General features: G+C 33.2%; 3 protein-coding genes across 3 annotated transcripts; all 3 read left to right on the top strand.

Annotated features, from left to right (window-relative positions):
• The first annotated feature begins 581 nt into the window (after positions 1-581).
• Positions 582-3,472, top strand: LOC137814680 (protein WHAT'S THIS FACTOR 9, mitochondrial). Its single transcript, XM_068617542.1, has 2 exons — positions 582-1,987; positions 2,950-3,472. Exon 1 carries the CDS (start codon positions 683-685, stop codon positions 1,907-1,909), a length of 1,227 nt encoding a protein of 408 aa, XP_068473643.1. The 5' UTR covers positions 582-682; the 3' UTR covers positions 1,910-1,987; positions 2,950-3,472.
• A 4,811-nt stretch (positions 3,473-8,283) lies between these two features.
• LOC137814679 (uncharacterized) lies at positions 8,284-11,099 on the top strand. The gene is made up of 2 exons (XM_068617541.1): positions 8,284-8,890; positions 10,192-11,099. The coding sequence occupies exons 1-2, from the start codon at positions 8,366-8,368 to the stop codon at positions 10,717-10,719; spliced, it is 1,053 nt and encodes a 350-aa protein (XP_068473642.1). The 5' UTR covers positions 8,284-8,365; the 3' UTR covers positions 10,720-11,099.
• A 4,493-nt stretch (positions 11,100-15,592) lies between these two features.
• On the top strand, positions 15,593-19,720 carry LOC137814686 (lipid phosphate phosphatase delta). The gene is made up of 8 exons (XM_068617552.1): positions 15,593-16,135; positions 16,257-16,352; positions 16,430-16,504; positions 16,607-16,737; positions 17,133-17,236; positions 17,332-17,460; positions 17,603-17,718; positions 19,207-19,720. The coding sequence occupies exons 1-8, from the start codon at positions 15,968-15,970 to the stop codon at positions 19,606-19,608; spliced, it is 1,221 nt and encodes a 406-aa protein (XP_068473653.1). The 5' UTR covers positions 15,593-15,967; the 3' UTR covers positions 19,609-19,720.
• Positions 19,721-19,856: the final 136 nt, after the last annotated feature.

Here is a 19,856-nt window from a genome sequence, read left to right as displayed (position 1 = left end):
ATAGTATAAAATAAAGCTGGTTTGTGCTGGAATTTTTTTTCTTATATGATACATTAAAGTATACAGGTATTTCTAAATATATATATATATATATATAATTAAAAATAATTTTAGCTCCGTAAATTGATTATAAGGGTGAATTCAGTAGAAATGAAAAAAATGAGAAAGAAGGTGAGAAAAAAAAGTAGTTTCGTATGTAAGAATAAAAATGGTATGAATCTCACTTTTTATATAAAAAAGTGATGAGAAAAAAATTACTACAACATAATTCATTATGTTTTATATTTTAACCTTCTTTAATATTAAAAACCTTTCATAACAGAGGATGTGGTATTTTTTTCAAATTTGATTTTTAAATATAAAATATCAATTGTAAAAAATAATAGAATAAAATAATATTATAATATTAATACTTTTCCTTAACAAGAAACATAATGTTCACTCTATTTTTCATTTTTTTTCTCGCTTTCTTTTATAGTGTTTTTTATAATTTTTTTCTTCCATGGGACAATCGGTGTTTACAAAGCTTAGATTATTCCAGGAATAAGAAATATTGTTTTGGTTGGGCCGGTATCCCTAAGATTTTGGGCCGATAATTTTATTGGACAGTGGCCCATTGGTAGACGGTGATGATGGCTGAACACGATGGAGGGGTTTGTGGAAGATTGTTGCAGGTTGGGAGATGAACAAAAATGGTGTCATTCCGTGGATGAAGCAGCAATGGCGGGGAATAGTGAAAGTGCGTTTGAAATGGGTGAAGAACCGAAGCCTCGACCACGTCATCGACAAGGAAACCGATCTCAAAGCGGCCTGCCTCCTGAAGGACGCCATTAACCGCTCCTCCACCGCCTTCCTCACGGCGAAATCCGTGGCAGACTGGCAGAAGCTTCTCGGCCTCACCGTCCCTGTCCTCCGCTTCCTCCGCCGCTACCCCACCCTCTTCCACGAGTTCCCGCACCCGCGCTGGCCCTCCCTCTCCTGTTTCCGCCTTACCGATACTGCACTATTCCTACACTCCCAGGAACTCGCCCTCCACCAAACTCACCAAAACGAAGCCGTCAAACGCCTCTCCAAGCTTCTCATGATGACCCGCTCACGCGCCCTATCCCTGTACTCCCTCCAATCGCTCAAGTGGGACCTCGGCTTACCTGACTCCTTCGAGAAAACCCTCGTCCCCAACTTCCCTAACGACTTCGAATTCGTCAAGTCCCCCAACGGCGTCGTTTCGCTCAAACTAGCACGATGGCCGGAGGAATTCGCTGTTTCCGCGCTGCAGGAGAGAAATGAGTGTGGGAGCCACTACCGGGAATTCAAGAGGGGACAATCGGCGTTGGCTTTTCCGATGAGGTTTCCGAGGGGGTACGGGGCGCAGAAGAAGGTGAAGACGTGGATGGAGGAGTTTCAGAAGCTGCCTTATGTTTCCCCCTATGCTGATTCCTCCAAGATTGATCCCAACAGCGATTTGATGGAGAAGCGCGTGGTCGGGGTTCTCCACGAGCTTTTGAGTTTGACTCTGCACAAGAAAACCAAGAGGAACTACTTGAGGAGCTTGAGGGAAGAGTTGAATCTTCCGCACAAGTTTACCCGGATTTTCACCAGGTATCCCGGCATTTTTTACCTCTCATTGAAGTGTAAAACGACCACTATTACTCTCAGGGAAGGGTACCAGAGTGGGAAACTGGTTGACCCGCACCCTCTTGTTCGACACAGAGATAAGTTCTACCGTGTCATGCAGACGGGGCTTCTTTATCGTGGGGATGGGTCATTGAAACACGAGGACAACAGTTCGTTGGTCCAGAATGATGAGCTAAGAAGTGAGGAATCGGAGGAGGAAGAGATTGAAACGAGTGATGAACTCTGTGAGGGTGAATGGAGTGATGAACTCTGCGAGGGTGAAGCGAGTGAATAAGGTTTTTGGTGCAGAATGCTGTTAGTGTGATACAAGCAACAGGGTGTTTTCTTCAAAGATAGTTTGTTTCCTCCCCCGGTTAGTGGCTCTGTTCCTTACTAACTTGTAACTAGCTTGATTGCTTGGTTCTCTTATTATGTATCACACTGTAAGGAACCTTTATTGGCTCTAATATTTGTTTGATATGTCTTGCCCATAACAGTGGAACATTGCTGCTGTTTGCTGTGTTCTTTTTAACTATTTTAACTCATGCCCTCTGGATGTCCCTTTTTATTGTCTATCTGAACCTTGAAAAAAGATTGGATCTGAACTTAAAAGTTCAGTTGTAGAGTGGAAATCCCATTCTGCTTTCTAGCAATGTTTACAGATGGGTCTATTTTCTATATAAGCTATAAAAATCCACGGAAGCCAGATGATGATTTGCAATTGCTTGTCTGCTTTAGGTTGATAGGTAATTGGATGTTCTTTTTGACAAATTTTGAACTCTGATATCCGTCTTGCTATTTTTTAGTGGTTCATTCACATAACTGGGAAAATGGAACAGAGTTCCTTACGTTTTTAAACTTGCAAGTTGCAGATATTAAGTAGCAACCAACTTGGATATTATTAACCATGTCATACCAACAGGCTTCACTATTTTTTGCTAATGTCTACAATATAATAATGTCATTTTGGTGTTACCGTTGCATCTCTTTGAGAGTTGTATAGTAGTAAACTTAATTGATTTACATTTCTGCTCCCTTAAGCCTGGTTCTGCTTTTATGGATGAGTGTGTGTGCTTTTCTTTATTTTTCTGAGAAATAAATCATGTTAGTATGATAGAGAAATGCAGTATTTGGTATTCAATTGCACAGAAGGATTGAAAACAACTAGGATCCATATACCTTTATTGGTAATGCGAATAGCACTCAACATCCACATAATCTGCTTCATTTATGTTTGTAAATATATACCGGTGCTATGTCGGGGAGAAATGGTTAGTCTGCTGAGTATTGCATACATCGTTAAATAAACACTGATGAAAGGAATTTCTGTTTTAGGTTTGCTGGAAATATCATTGGAGTATAAAGAAGATAATTTCAGGGCTAGGAACATGGCCTTCTTTGAGAAATTGTTGCAGCAAATTGTTGTGTACCTGTATGAGCGGCTTTAATCTATCTTGCCCGAGGCCAGTTTGTTGTTGAGTATACTGGAGATCACTTACAGAACTCAAACTCGAAGCTAAAATGAGTCATAGACATTATTTTATCAGCTCTATCCACTAATCATGTTACGGTAATCTTTATTTTTCCCCCACTTTGGGTATATGTCAACCAGCACGTACGTTTTGATTTGAGTGGAAAATTGAGTTAACAGATGACAGAAATTGTAGGATATTTTTTCTCTGTTGAGAATTGTTAACGAAATATTATGGTGCACTCGGTGGTAATATTCTTAGGAAGCTTAAAACAAAACAATTTCCCAATTTCCTCTTAAGATTGATATTCATCTTTGTTTGAGTATCTTTTTGGTATGTAAGGATTGATGCTGATATTATATGAAATTCACATGTTTGGCTACCAATGGATAACATGTGATGCGATACAACTTATCTAAGTTATACTTACTATATGCTCCAAACGGACAAGAAAAATAAAGTTTGACTGAATCTCTTAAAACGTTGAGAAAATTATTAAGATTTCCTCATTGTAAATTTTTCGATGTTACAAGACAAAAGGAGATATGAAATAATCAGTCAGTCTATTGGCCGTACGAAATCTAGTGTAATGCCATCTTTAATTGATTCTGTGGCAATTATGCCACATCCTCCATTTGATCAGTGATTTTAGTGCCAAAGTTATCTTGGGCCTCTTTCTCACCGGAACAAGATTGCTCGGCAGTTTTTTCCTGCAGCCTTACGTTTTTTTTCTTGCATTCCCACAATGATATGCAAAGACAAACTTATCCCTAATATTTCCTAAAAAAACCTAAAATGCATATAAGACCCACACTCTACTCTTTCTTCTTCTTTTTCACAAAGACTGCACACACAAACTCCATTGCTCTCTGAATTGCGACAGTGGTGCTATTCGATCTCTTGGGCATAGGAAGACGTTTATATTGGCAGTGTTTCTCTTGGTGATTCCCTGTTTGGAGAAGAAGGTAAGTGTTGGGCATAGGAAGACGTTTATATTGGCAGTGGTTTCTCTTGGTGATTCCCTGTTTGGAGAAGAAGGTAAGTGTTTTTTTTTTTTTTGCAGATTTCTGTTTGCTCAATTCAAACATAGTGATTCCAAACAATGCAGTTAATTTGCATTTGTTTTTTCGCATTCTGGAATATTGAATCTGCATAAATCCTGGAATGAGGACTTTTGTAAATCTTTCTGATTGGTGAGTCTCATAAGCTTATGGATTGCCAAATCTGTAGTAGGTCCTGTCTTGTCGTTTTCAAATAAATTATTGGTGAGGGTAGCACCAGAGTATTAGCGAATGGAGGAGAAGATGGTATTGTTCGACTATGGTCTCTTAGCTCTAGTGGCAGACGAGGATAAGGTGCTTTGAAGGCTACACTTCATATCTGAAAGACCTATAAATATAATGTGTTGGGTACGTGTTATTCACTGTGCTTTTCTTTCCTTGTTTGTGTTAGGGTAGTGAATTATGGGGTCAAATGTTAGTAAATTGATCAATTAGATCCACTATTTCGTAATTCAAAATATGCACTTTGGATTTAGAAACCCATAACTCATCAATTCGTAACAGAAATTAGGCTTATGGATTACAGCAATTTGTAAGTCAATAATTTATTAAAAAAATTTCTTGTGAAACATTCCCTTGTCAAAAAACAAAATGATTTACTTACCACGTCTCAGATGAACTGAAGAAGAAAAATAATGTCAAACCAACTCACGATGTCCTTTCAAAAATAAAAGATCATGGCCAATTTTTGAATTTTTAAAACTGCGAGTTACAGGAAGAAAAATGTACGGTGCAGAAAGAAACTCCCTAATTGTTCTTTCTTTTATTATTCCCATGGTTTTTTCATGCAACTTTATGGAATGTTGCAAAACTTTAAATTTGCCCATGTGTCAGTTTTTAATTAGGTAACTTGAAAATGTATTTTGACATGTAATCCGAAAATGTATTTTGGATTGTTGTCTGGAAAGTCTTTTAATTGTATAATTCAAAAACGATTCGAAATATATTTTTAGTATGTTGAATTGTATAGTTTAAAATATGTTTTTAGATTATATAATTTAGAATATATTTTTGAATCTGAAAATATATTATATTTAAAATACATTTTTAAATTGTGTAATTTAATATAAATCGTTAATTTTTTTTAATTATAAAATCTAAAATATTTTCAAAATACATGAACTTGTATTTTTGGCGGTGGTCCAGGAAAAAATTATGTGTTGATAAAAAAAGCAGAAATAATTTACCTAACTTCTAGTTCGAGCCTTCTCATTCTCAAACAAAATTCTTCTTCTTTTTCATAACTAGAATGAAGCAGTTATGAAAAGTTTTTCTCTTTTTGTAACTTAGATTGTCAATTTATACTACTATAATCTTATTTGTTTTCTAACTGTATTATTGTGATACAGAGTGATTATTGATTTTTCTAACCATATTTAGTATATATACTTTTTTTCTTAATTCACTAAAATTAAACTCAAAATCTTAACATCGAATTCAGAAACATTTAACCAATAAGTTTTTACTACTCTAAAAATAGAGTCACTTTTTTTTTCCTTAAAACCTTAACTTGATAAAAATAATATTCTCAAACAAAAATTATTCATTTTCCATACCTAGTATCAGGCTTGAGAAAAAAAAAATCATTCCACCGCATTGAAAGAAATTAAAAAAAAAATTGAGAGCGTGAGAAGTTTGATTCGGATGAGCGAGTAAATTCCCGATTCTAAAATTCCAAAATTTGGAAAGTATTTTCTCTATTAAAAAAATATATTTCAAACTTAAAATCTGGAGTAATAATTGTATTTGAAAATTTAGAGTTGGTGATGTATTTTGTTAAAGTTTGACTTGAAACAATTAATATCCTGATAACTTATCTGCACAAAAAATATTGTTTTAATTAAATAATCTGAATAATTAATGTATTATTAACACAAATTTATGAAAAAAATAGTTAAGAAGTCAATTATACCTTAAAAAGAACTACTTTAAATATATTCTATTTGTAAATGATTAAAAGAAATCAATAAATTAAAACGATTAAATATAAAAAAAAGTTTAAATAAAACGAATAAAATAATATTTATAAAACTGTCTCACTCTATAAAACATCGTAGTTTATAATACAATAACAAATTGAAAAAAAATTATTTACAAGATAATAAATAAATCCGAACTCATTGAAAAATAATAAAAATGGGAAGATACGATAAAATTTAATGTGTGTGGGCCACATGTGATAAAAAGTCAGCAATTCTACAGAGTAGAACTACCCTTTTGGTTTATAGTACAAACATATTTAATTCGAATATTCAAAAGAAGAAGAAAAAATATTTTTAATCTGAATTATATTAAAACTTTGAATAAAAATATAAGACACTATTATTAGTCAGTTTAACAATGATATTAAATTTTCATCTGAATATTCATTTATTTGGATTTCTATGGACATTAAAAATATAAAAATTCACTAAAAAAACAAAAAATTTGACCGAAACAAACTTAACTAAATTTTTGGGATATTCATAAGATGTTGAAGTCGCTATCCTGATAGATGAAATGAATGCAGATTTGTCTGTGTTAGTGGGAATTGCATAATCCAAAATATGTATTTGGTGAACAAGTTTGTTCTTCCATTTTAGTGGGAAGTTGTAGCTTGGTAATCCTATGGAGTGAATGTGAAGGATAAATGCAAGCCTATAAGATTAGTGCGTGAGTTGAAGACACTTAAATCTTTGCCAAAAATTAGGAAGCAAAAGAAAGCAAAGAAATGGAAGGGAAGTAGCAGAAAAGGAATTATTGAAAATGGTGGAAGATGTAGACACGTCAACAGCATTGCATTGCATTGCCTTAAAAGTTCCTTCTTCTCCTCAAGGTTACCAAATACACCACCCCACCACTTTCTTACTTCAAATCCCCACGCGCCTACACTATACCTTTCTTTTATTATTCACCAAATTATTTCTTATCATTCGAATCTCTATATACAGCTAAATATCGATTTTACTTTTGTAATATTTTAATATTGTATTAAAACTATTTTGTATATGATTCTGTTTTAAGTTTTTATTCACTACTAAATATTGATTTTTATTAACACAATTTCTTTATTATTCAATTTTTTATGAGATATTTTTCTGAAATTGGTTGTCATGCTATCAAAATCATTCCTAAACAAAATCTATTAATGACACCACAATTTCATTTGGTCATAAGAAAATAATTGTTAAAAATTTTAAATTTTAAAGTTTAGAAATTAGAAAATGTTTGGTTTCCATCGCATTCCATCACTATTGTGAGATAAGATGCAGAATGTTTGGCCATTAAAAATAAAGAAGGTGATGCACTCTAGTCTGGATAAATATCAAATAGTGCTATTATTATTATTATTATTATTAGTGAGTATCATGAGAAGAGTGTGAGGAACGTGGATTTGGTCATAGCATGGTACTTCCTCCAATCAAAAGAAAAAGAAAGCACGGAATAACTGGTAAAAGCTGTTAACCAGCAACAGTTCCACTATGAGTCAAAACCCTTTTGAAGAAGCAGCAGCAACACTTGTTCCAACACTCATTCTATAAATCTTCAAAGAGGACTTCTATTTTCTTTTCCTTCTCAATTTTCTCCTCCTACTTTATGCGTCGCACCACCTAGGATCCTTAATATACACCTTTTCTGTCTGCTGCTACATCGTTACTACTTTAATCATTTAACTAAGTACTTTCTTTTTTCCAATCCATTCATAATAAATTACTTATTTTTATAATAATTATGTTAAACTAATATAATTATATATTTATTGAATATGAAGTCATGATGAATTAGACTGAGACACCATAATTTAGAAAGTTAACTTAATTATTGTATTTTCTCTATAATTTTTATTTAATAGACCTTTGTGTTTATAATAAAATTACAACAAACAAATTGAAAATATAATTAGTTGTCTAAATATAGGTTGCATTATGTCATTTATTTTCAAACGTTGTTGTTTGATAATTATGTGTATTCATTGCGAGTGAGTTTTTTCATCAATATCAATATTAGTGTGAAAGAGTTTATGGTAGCTATATATGTTTAATAATAATTATATTTAGATTTTTTACTAGTAGGGTTGGGTGGATGGTGTGTCAGACACGCACTTGTGATGCGTGTGTTTAGAAGGTGAAGCTGTTGTGTTCCTTTTAAGAAGTGTTTGCATATATATTACATACATTTGCCCATTCCACAGAGTCTGTGTGTGAGAGAGAGAGAAGAGAGAGTGATCTGAGGAAGAAGATGGGTCGTTTAGCGACATTATCGGAAGAGCCCATAAACGAACAAGAGAAGAGAAGCAGCTCGACCAAGAAATGGCGGAACTGGAACTGGATAAAGACGCACTTCTTCCACAAGAAACCGGACCTCAAGATCCTACTCAGCGTCCTCGCTTGCCCTCTCTTCCCTGTCTCTCCCCACCCCAAACCCCAACCCCCCCTCAACCAGCTTTCCTCCTCCGCTCAGTATATTATCCAACACTTCACCGCCGCCACCGGCTGCCGCAACCTCCACGCCACCGTCCGAAACATCTTCGCCACCGGTAAGGTCGAAATGTGGGTCGTGGACGACGTCGGCAACACCGGAGTCTCCGAGAGAGGCTGCTTTGTCATATGGCAAATGCTCCCCGACAAATGGCAGATTGAGCTCGTCGTCGCAGCTCAGAAGGTTGTCGCCGGCAGTGATGGCACCGTCGCTTGGCGCCACACCCCCTGGGTTGGCGCACACGCTGCCAAAGGCGGCGTCCGTCCCCTTCGACGCGCTGTTCAGGCAAGTTCAATCGTTTCTTTTTTTAAGCTTACATGTCTTCCAGTTCTATTTTTTTTTTAAATTAAGGGTTGAGTATGTATTATCAAAATGAATCTGACAAAGATAATCTCTTAAAAATTGGAAAATATGATTTTAATAGTTAAAATACTCAAGTTAAAGGATCAAGAACCACTTTTAAAAATTATTGTAGTGTCTAATATGTAATATTTAAAAATAAAAATCATATTTAGAGAATTAAAATTAAATAAATCTTAAATGACTGAAAGTATAATTAAATCAAAATTTAAATTGGGATCATGCAAAAAGAATAAGTAAAAATTGGCAAGATCATAAACTTTAGTAATCTGATTGGTTCAATAGTTTCATCATGATCTCTTGTTGTAATAAATTATAATCAGTGGAGTGTCCTTAGTTTGACTGTCTATTTATATGTTGATGGTGTTGGTACGCAGTACTTTTTTGTTTTGGGGTAAGCAAGTTTTGTTGATATTTAATTCCGATAGTGTGGTTGGTTGTGTTTATCGGACCTAGTGAGAGAGAATTTGAAATTATGGTGGCTCTTGATCGAGTCTTGACCATGAAATGTTATGAATGTACAAGTCCTTCAGAAATGAGCAATGGCGGTGCATGACAGAAGGGTTAGTGAAATTAAATCTCTGATGCAACTGATTTGCACTCCTAAATAAATTAACGTTTTTTGGATTTTCCTTTCAAAATTCATCAATGCTGGTTGTTGAGGGTTTTGGTTCATTTGGATTAATATTCGAATATAATGGATCTTTGTTTCCCTACTAAATTCCCTTCATTTGTTGGATCAAATCACATTCCTGCGTTTCCTTTTCTTATTTATGGAGGGGCCTACTATATGACCACGTGTGACTATTTTGGCATGACCTACTTATTAAAGATTCTCTTATAAAAAAATACAAATCTTCAAAGATGACTAGGATCTTATTGCTTTAATGACCATATTGCAAAGATGTGGTTCAGATAAGTTCCAAATTAGTTCTGTCATGATCAATTCTATCAAAGCCTAAACCAAAGTTGGGAATGAAGTAAAAAATCAGAGAAAAGTGTTACAGTCTAATAATAAAGTATTTTGTGGGGAAAAGTTGGGTTTGGGGCATGTGGTACCCTCTCTGGTGTGTACCATGAAGAACTACGTGATGTGTAGTATAGTGATTTGACTTGATGAGCATCTAAGGTGGTGGTGGCTTTGCTGTTTACCACTGAGTAGTGATGTGAGTGGCTGTGTGAGTGCCACACCCTTGAACCACAATTTACTTGTACTCTTCCTGTAGGGACTGGACCCATTGGCAGTGTCTGCTGTATTCTGTGAGGCGCAATACATGGGAGAAAAACAAATCTCAGGCATGGATTGTTTCGTGCTAAAGCTTTCAGCAGATCAGAAGGACCTGGTTGAACGGAGTGACAGCACTGCTGAGATGATCAAGCACGTGGCATTTGGTTACTTCAGCCAGAAAAATGGGCTACTGGTGCACCTAGAGGACTCTTACCTCACCAGGATTCAATCCCCTGGGACACACCCCACGTATTGGGAGACCACAATGTCAACAAAAATTGATGATTACCGAATGGTCGATGGTGTGATGATTGCACATTCTGGCCATTCATCCGTGATGATCACAAGGTTTGGGGACAATCTAAAGACAGGCCCTGCCATCACACGGTTGGAAGAGTCATGGACCATTGATGATATTGCATTCAACGTCCAAGGTCTCTCCATGGACTGCTTCATACCCCCCAAGGAACTCCACAAAGACTACCCTCAAGAAGATCTAGATTGGAGATCACCCCTGCACGCATGATCATCCCAAATCTTGGACTACTCCTCTGTATTTTTGCTAAATAACTTGCTCCTCGTAATGCTAACTGTTACTTAACATATAAAATATATGTAGATTGCTTTCTAATTGTGTATTACTGATTTTGGACATATATAACAGATTTCGACTATTAATGGTGTCTCTCTGCCATGTGATTCGGGGCATAATAGATGTCTGTCGGGTATCAGTTGTTGATGGAATATTACTTTTGGGGTTCCTTGTATTGAAATAGCCTGGATTTGTGCCCAGTTTGTTGGCTACCTTTTGGCTGCTTTGGACTGATATAAACAAGTGTAAAACTCACGTTCTTGTGCCACTTGATTGTCTGAATATTATGTGCATCACTTTTTTCTTCTTCACAATTTCATTTGTAAAGTGTTATGTAAGTAGTACAGAACTTGTTATCCATCTACTCTGCGTTGAGTCTGTTTCAAATATTGCTGAACACTGCTACAAATTGGAAATCTTTAAATCATGATCAATTAGTCGCCTCATCAAATTGCAAAATGTTCTTTTCAATGCATTTTAAAGCGATTTTATTTTTCTGTGGAATCGTGATTTTGAAATTTGGCTTTAATGAAACATGTATTTGAGATGTTAAAAGGAGAAAAATATGGTTATATCCAAACAAACATGTAATGAAATTCAAATATATTTTTAGTTAAACTCGTGGCTATTTATGAATTGTCAAACAGCAACACTACTGATATGAGATAGAAATAGAACCAAAATATCATATTATGTTTGAATTTGAATTGATTTTATTTTAAATAGTTCCACTTTTAGATTTTTTTTTGAAAATTCAAATGTAGTAAATTTAATTTTTTTAGATAAAGTGTTTTAATTACAATTAAATTCAAAAATTATTTAAATATTAAATAATTATTAAAATTTAAATTATCAATATTAATAATATTTTATAACATATATTAATAAAATTATTTTATTTTTTATGCAACAGTTAAAAAGTTGATATAGCGAGGTTGATTCAGAATTGCCTTACATTTTGCTTTCACTGATTCAGCGATTCTTGTGTTATGGCGCTTTAAGATCTTTTTATTTTTCGGGCTCAGAAGAACACTTCAAAGGTGTGAAGTGAAACACCGTCAAATATTAGTAACTTATTCTTCCATTAACTTTGAAAAGGTTTAAAATATTTATGTTTTAGAGTTTTTTTAATTTGAATATATATTGAAAATTATATAATTTAAAATATATTTTTAGATTACTTAATCCGAAAATATATTTTTATTTGTAAAATCTAAGATATATAATCAAATTGTATAATTTAAAATATATTTGTAAATTTAGAAAATATTTTCAAATTACGAAATTCCACATTTTTTAATTATGGATTACACTTGTCCAAACCTTCTGCAATTCACAATATTTCCAACATATGGACAATTCAAACTTTTCTCATAAGAAAGTAGGAAGGTGTTAATTTTTTTTTATCAAATATTAATATATGTTAAATTGGATGATACAATACAAAGAAATAGTTACAATAGAAGGTGTGTTAAGTGTAATGTAGATGCAAACTAAGTTGAGTGATGAAGCCCACAGTGGCTATAGATGGAAGCCCACAATGGGTATAGATGGAGGCAATTTCTCCATCCAGCATATTATTTAACACATGCACCCAACATATAATTTAAAACTCAACATTGTCATTGACTTCATTTGCCTATGAATATAGAAATCTGAAAGTGGTTGTTATATATTCTGAATAAAGATATCTGAAAGGTCATTTTATGTTTCATTTAAGCTTATGGATAGTCATATCCGGAAGTGAGTTATGAGTTCTTGATTTTCATGTCCAGAATAGTGTGTTGTAAATAGTGTTGATGATCGAATCCAAAACTCATTATATTTGTTTACGGATCTTGACATCCGAAAAGTCATTTATGTTGTCCAGGTAAGCTTCCAAATGACCAAATCTATAAGTGACATATTAGTTCCATATTTGCATATCCAGAACTTTGTGATTTGACTTATGAATATGAATATTCAAAAGACAAAATCTTTTAAATCATTAAGAACAACAAACATTTCATGTCAATATGTTGGATGCATATTTGAATTGATCTGGTGCATGAAGAATGAACCATAGATGGATAGTTGTATGGTAAAGCCCATTTAGTTATACCACAATCCACTTTCAGAGGTGGATGTGTTTAGATTCATCAATATATTGAATATATTGTTTATGGGAAAAAGGGATGCAAATTCATGGTTTGCATAATAAACAAAAACTTAAGTAAAACCTTAAATACAACAAAGAATGATGATGAACCTGTGCAAGTTGGGAACCTAACTTAGAATGTGAGCCAAATGACCTAACTTGTCTTATCCCACAACTCACATTAATTATTATTTTATTATTATTATATAGTATCGTTTGTATATTGAATATTTCATCAATATCATACAAGTACAAATTTAGATTTGATTGCATGGGTCATTTTAATATTTTTTTTTATAGTATGTTTCCTTATTTATTTATAGTAAATCATGTGTCTACATTTTTATTTTAATTTCTAGTATTTGTAGTAAATGTTTATTTTTATAAGATACTCAAATTTGGAATTAAAAAATTATAAAGGACTTTCTAGATTTTATTTTATTTTTCATTTTGTTTAGTTTATGTGAGTCTATCTTCACACTCGCAGCTATATGACTTAAACCCTAAACCCTAAACCAAACCTATTACTCTGAAAGTCTTATACGAGTCAACCTACTCCAACCCATATTTGTTGGACCAAATGCGAGATTGGTCAAAATTGAGCAGGTTGACCTGTATTGTCACTTGTAACACCAAGTAAAAGAAATTGTGATCTTATCAAAGAGAAAAATAAAGTAGAACAACCACATTTAATCCCTACAAAATGTCATTTATAAAGCTCTTGCATCTTGATATCAAGCATCACTACATTCAAAATTGTTAGATTTTTTTGACCCGACAAATTTTGCTCAAAACATTACCATAAGTGTCAAAATCATTTAACACAATGATGACAACCATTATACAAATGCAAATCCCAATGACAAAAAACACTTAATCAACATAAGTCTCTTCAACTCTAGGATGCTAGTGTATGAAACAAGTGAAGAGGATCTCAAACACAAAAACAAAGTTTATCTAAGACAAAAGAATTCTTCATCAACGCTGGTCTTTACGAATCCATGGTACGAGTCATGAGGATCTCAAATGAAGAAATTAATTTTACTTTTAAAACTTTTACCCACTAAAATTCTTAAAGACATGGGTTAGTCCATGATATTTCAATATTTTCAAAATATAAAAAACAAATAAATAAGAAGAGACAAGATAATAATTACTAAAAGTGAATTAAAAAATAAAATTATTTAATAAAATAAACTAAAAATACTTAAATTATCAGATACTTAAAACTTAACTAAACCTAAAAATAATTTCAAAATAGGTTTTAATATAAACTTTTCAAAAAAATTTTATAATTTTTAGTTATTGCTTCACGTGTAAGTAAAGTGAGTAATAAATACGGTACAACTATATTAGTGGTTGGCGATAGAAGAAATGAGAATATGAAACAAATGTATATATTTTTAGAATAATCTAAATGTAGTAAATAGATTGTTTTTACCAAAAAAAAGAAGAAATAGCAACTAATGTGTATATCATCGTAGTGGAAATTTGCAATATTTGATTTCACTTTTGAAGTAGGGAAACAGAAGGAAACATTGTCTTGTCACTAATTTAACTTTCAATGCATTTATTGCATCCCATGTGTCATCCAATATTAACCAACCAATTTGTTATCAATCACAATCAAAATCTCCTTTTAGCTCTCTCTATTTTTTCCTATTACCAAAACATAAAAGAAAATAAAAACAAATAAAAAGAACAAAGATGAAACTAAATAAAAACGATAATACAAAGCATTTTTTTTTCTATTTGGTGGTGAATCCTCCGATATTTACAATACAGATTAATTATTAATTAATTAATATTTAAAAATATTAAATTGTAGGATCTATTTTTGGACCTATAAAAATCGTTATAAAATTAAGTGAAGTCTTCCACTAAAATAAAGATTGAATGACACGTGGACAAAATTTGCATCATGCATAACATTAACAAGATTAAATAAGATGTTACACGTAAAATATTAAAAGAACTTGAATTTTGAATGATTGGAAAGATTTATATTTTTTTTATCAATGATTATTAATTAAATAATTACTCGTTTGTCATTCCTTAAATAAGTCATAATCATGGAGAGAGTGCTCGTTCTATCCTCTTCATATATAATAAGAAATTAAATAAATAAGTTAGTCACTGTTTTTTTGTTAAAATATTTTCTTTACCCTCTTTTATACTAATAATTAAGAAATTAGGTTATTGTTCCACTTAAAATTAGTTTGCAACTTATAATACACGTAATTATCAAAGAATATTTTCTTTGATTTTTGAATAATAATTTGTGAATATTTATTTAAGATGATATATAAATAAAATTACAATCATTGCATTAAAAGAAATAAATAATAATATTTAAAAAAATGATAGAAAAAAAAACAAATGTTCACACTGTAGAGAGTCTGCTTGAATTCGAGCGAAGGTTCCAATGTTTTATGAAGAAAAACGAATTTGCTGATACATCCAAAATCTCATACTGGGACTTAAATGTAATTTAGTGAAATGATGTTAACGTGTAAGAAATAAAAAAAATCTTAGCTGTTCATTATTTTGTTAATATATCTGACGGTCAATTTGAATGTCTCACCAAAGAACCACCTTTTCAGTGCTTCACAGGATCCATAACCTTTTTCACTTTGCACCAAAGAAAGAAGAAAGAAGACTTTGTTTTTTATAGCGTTGAAATTTGATCCTTCTCCTTCAGGCAACACTGTTCTTCGCCAGCCAAATGCCACCGAATCCGTGGACCATAGTGCAAAGAATATAAAATTCATGGCTCACAAATATCTTCCCTGTTTCTCATATTATTCAAAGCAAATGGAAAATAAATAAAAACAAAGGTTTTCAATTTTTTTTTGGAGGAAAAAAATAAATGAAGTTGAATTGTATGAAGAATACCGTTTCCTCTAACTTCCACGGTCCAATTTGGATTCAGGCATTCCTTTTCCTGCGACCCTCCTTTCTTTTTCTTCCTGGGTTCCTCTCTTCTTCTCTTTCCCCAAACCAACACCCAGAAAGAGGGAGAGAGGGAGAAGAAGAAGAAAAAGAATGGAGGGTGAGGGTGCAGCAGTGTGGCAAGGTGCGGTTTTGGGTGGAATACTTTTCTGGCTTGTTTCTGCTTCATACCTCGACGTTACTCGCAAGCTTAGATCTTTCTTTCAACCTTGGGTTTCTCATCATGTTGACACACAAACCCCTGTTATCCTTAAGATCCAGGTAACTCTCAAATTCCACCCCAATTGCCTTCGATTTCAACATAGTTTTTTGTTCTCCCAAAGCTCTGAGCTTTTTTTCAACCTTTTGGTGTACGAGTTGAATTTTTCTTTCTTGGGTGCAGAGTTACGGGTTTGGGTTCTTGGACGCACTTTTCTCAGGGTTGTCCTGCGTTGTTTCTGTGCCCTTCTACACTGGTTTTCTCCCTCTGCTATTCTGGGTACGAACTACATGTTATGTTGGTGATGTCAGTCACCTGAGAATTTGGGTTTGAAGAATTATATTCTGTTTGTGTAGAGTGGACATGGGAAACTGGCGAGGCAGATGACGTTGTTGATGGCGTTTTGTGATTATCTTGGCAACTGCATAAAGGTATGTGTTGTTTTTGTTCACTTGTATTTAATGTTTTAATTCAATCTTGGATTCGGCCATTTGTTATATTAAATGCTTGTGGTATTTGTTGTGACTCAACAGGATGTGGTTTCAGCTCCAAGACCTGCTTCTCCACCTGTCAAGAGAATAACTGCCACAAAAGATGAGGAAGAGAATGCGTTAGAATATGGATTGCCTTCTTCTCACACGCTCAACACAGTTTGCTTATCTGGGTATTTATTATTCTTTGTTTTTATTTGCTTTTATTTCTATGTCATAGTATCATATTCAGAGGCATGTCCTTAGAGTAAGTGAGTGTTTGTGTCGTATCATAAAGGTTCCTAGTGTGTGGCAAGGTGGCTGTTGGGATGTTAGAAATGTAATCTGACCTGGGGACTGATCAATGCTCAAGTGGCATGCCTTATAAGTCAAGTTAGGTGGTTAAACTTACTTTTCTTCCTATGTATTTTCTGGTCCAAGGAAGGAAAGTAAAAATTAATTGAAAAAGTAAAGAGGTGGAAATGCATTTTCAATGTCAGATTATCTGTTGAGAGAGATGAAACCTTTGCTTTCAACTCTTTGTGCTTCTCATTAATGGATTGTTTTCCTTGGAACGGATGTTTGTCAGCTACCTTCTGCACTATGTCCTGACTCATACTCAAATTCAAGGTGCCTATGTTACTTATCTTGGAGTTTCTCTTGCCTTCATGCTGGTGCTTCTCATTGGTTTGGGTAGGTCTTCTATCGCTTTATTTATAATCATTACTAGCTTCCTCTTGTTGGTCTATTTCACTGCAAAACGATGATGTTTTTTGGTATTTTTGCAGGAAGAATTTATCTTGGCATGCATAGTGTGGTTGATGTTCTTGCTGGCCTTCTTATTGGATTCGTGGTCCTTGCATTTTGGCTTACGGTTCATGAACACATAGACAGCTTTGTGATCTCAGGACAAAATGGTATTCCTACTTCTAATCAATAAATTCAGCAGATGATCATTTCATCCTTTATTATAACCACATCACTTTCTCCACGTTTTAATTTCTGTGATCTTGACGATTACTCTTTGTATTCTATCGAGTTAATCTGTTTTTGTTGCAGTTACATCCTTTTGGGCTGTCTTGAGCTTCCTCTTGGTTTTTGCCTATCCTACACCTGAACTTCCAACTCCAAGCTTTGAGTTTCACACTGCATTCAATGGTGTTGCATTGGGAATTGTAAGCTCTTATCTCACCCTTAGACATCATCTAAATTTGTTTGATTTTTCTTCTTTCATTGTGAATAAAATGTACACAAGAGTAAGTAACATCTTAGTATAAGGATAAACAGTTAAACATAATTAGTGAAAACAGGATTTTGGAATATAAACTCTATTAAAGCCATAGACCTAAAGATGTCCTTGTCTGTTTTAGTTTTTGTAATTGACAAGCTCTGGACAACTTTCATATTAGCATCAACACCAGATCAGAATTTAAAATCTGAGTGAGTTTACTTAAACCAGTCACCTTAAATATAACGTTATTCCCCTGATTGCATATAGTAGTAATGTTTATGCGAAATGCTTCATATAAATGTATGCAGAGTAGCTATAGAATAGAGTCTTTGCAGTTTGATTTGGTGAGGGATAAATGGCAAGTTGATCAGGTTCTTGATGGTGATCCAATTGGACACAAGAAGGGAACCCTTTAACTGTGTCTGAGTCAGCCGTTAGTTAGGAATTCTAGCAGTTTTTAGAAAGGGAATGACTAAATATGTTATAAGTAGGTTCAAATTTCGTCTCACCAAATTATTATTATTCTAAATATGTTATATAAGTAGATGTAAATTTCTTCTCACCAAATATTTTTGGAAGATTGAATCACACTTAAACTTTATTTTCTAAAACACTTCTGTACTATATTACTTCAAATGTTAGTGAGTATAATCATAACATTTAATTTAAACTTGTTAATTTCTCAATAGTAGTTTACTCTTTATTTTTATTAACTACTCAGGAGTAATATTTTAGTTGTTGAATCAGTATTGGGAATATTCTTTTTGAATCATAATGTGGTTTTATGAGTTATTAAAAAGTAGTGTATTTCTAAGAATTTTTCTTGAGTAAAACAATTTTTTGGTTCTAAAGTTATTTTAAACAATATTAATATATTTCAATCACATTAAATAAAATTTTATTTCAATAAAATTAAAATAAATCGGAACTATTTATCTAAAGTGAAAAAGATGATAAATTTTATAATTAATTATAATAATATTGATATTTTAATATTTTTATAATTTATTAAACATAATTTATTTTAGAATAATTTAATTATGAACTTTGATAATTATAAATTTATCTTTTATTGAAGTAATAGAGTATGACATACAAAAATATTAGCAAGTTGTAGAATGAATAAAATAAATAACAAGCTGTGATAAATGAAGATGTATAACATTTGCGATATGTATCATGTAATGACGTGAACGAGAAATAATTGTGCATTAAATATGCCAGTGACTGCACTATTGGTACAATCAGAATAAAATAATTGCATGAGTTTTATAAGTCTCAGAATATTATATTTTGATGGTAGATGTAGTACTTTTGGGAATTCTCAGCCAATTCTGGTAATGAAAAAAGGAAGCAATGAATACATGATATGTCCGTAGCGTTGTTGTTGTAGTTTGTACTGTGTGTCTTACGCAATGCTGGTGTTGTTCAGGTGGCTGGAGTACAGCAAACGTACCATCAATTTCACCATGCCAACGTTCCACGTTTGTTCTCTTCAGAACTGAGTATGCCTGTATTTGCGGGAAGGATGGTGGTGGGCATACCTACAATTCTAACTGTGAAATTCTGCAGTAAGGCTATCGCAAAATGGACCATTCCTATGGTAGCAAACACCTTGGGCATCCCAATAAAATCAACCAGCTATATACCCACATTGAATGGATCTGCAACGGTGAAAAAGACTGATAAGCTCAAACAAGGTTACTTGCAAAAGCTCCTTTCCCGGCATAAGGCATTCGATGTTGATACAGGAATTAGATTTCTTCAGTATGCAGGTCTTGCCTGGTCTGTAGTTGACCTAGTGCCGTCGCTTTTTTCATACATGAGTTTGTGATGACATGCTTACTATTTTTGGAAAACTTTTGTATAGATAAAGATCTTGTCATCGAGGAACATAACACTAGTTTCCACACGGTTAAATTTTAACGTCAGAATCCGTTACACAAGTTTTTGCAATCTTCACATTCTCTTCATACATCAATTCGCCTTCAGATTACTTTTATTTGCACTTAATTCCATGCCTTGCTACTCTTATTTCATGTCCGGAACAATACCTTCGAAGATGTAGTTTTGCACTCTATC

The sequence above is a fragment of the Phaseolus vulgaris genome, chromosome 1 (genome assembly GCF_000499845.2).
Source record: "Phaseolus vulgaris cultivar G19833 chromosome 1, P. vulgaris v2.0, whole genome shotgun sequence".
Classification (NCBI taxonomy): Eukaryota; Viridiplantae; Streptophyta; class Magnoliopsida; order Fabales; family Fabaceae; genus Phaseolus; species Phaseolus vulgaris.
Note: the sequence above shows the minus strand (reverse complement) of the source record. Positions and strands in the feature narration are given on the sequence as shown.

What these genes read in the sequence shown, in the direction of transcription:
- LOC137814686 (XM_068617552.1), top strand. Translation starts at nt 15,968, where the DNA reads ATGGAGGGTGAGGGTGCAGCAGTGTGGCAAGGTGCGGTTTTGGGTGGA. An exon ending in CTGTTATCCTTAAGATCCAG is followed by an intron (nt 16,136 to 16,256) that starts GTAACTCTCAAA and finishes TCTTGGGTGCAG; the next exon opens with AGTTACGGGTTTGGGTTCTT. An exon ending in TTCTCCCTCTGCTATTCTGG is followed by an intron (nt 16,353 to 16,429) that starts GTACGAACTACA and finishes CTGTTTGTGTAG; the next exon opens with AGTGGACATGGGAAACTGGC.
- LOC137814680 (XM_068617542.1), top strand. Translation starts at nt 683, where the DNA reads ATGAACAAAAATGGTGTCATTCCGTGGATGAAGCAGCAATGGCGGGGA.
- LOC137814679 (XM_068617541.1), top strand. Translation starts at nt 8,366, where the DNA reads ATGGGTCGTTTAGCGACATTATCGGAAGAGCCCATAAACGAACAAGAG. An exon ending in CCCTTCGACGCGCTGTTCAG is followed by an intron (nt 8,891 to 10,191) that starts GCAAGTTCAATC and finishes CTCTTCCTGTAG; the next exon opens with GGACTGGACCCATTGGCAGT.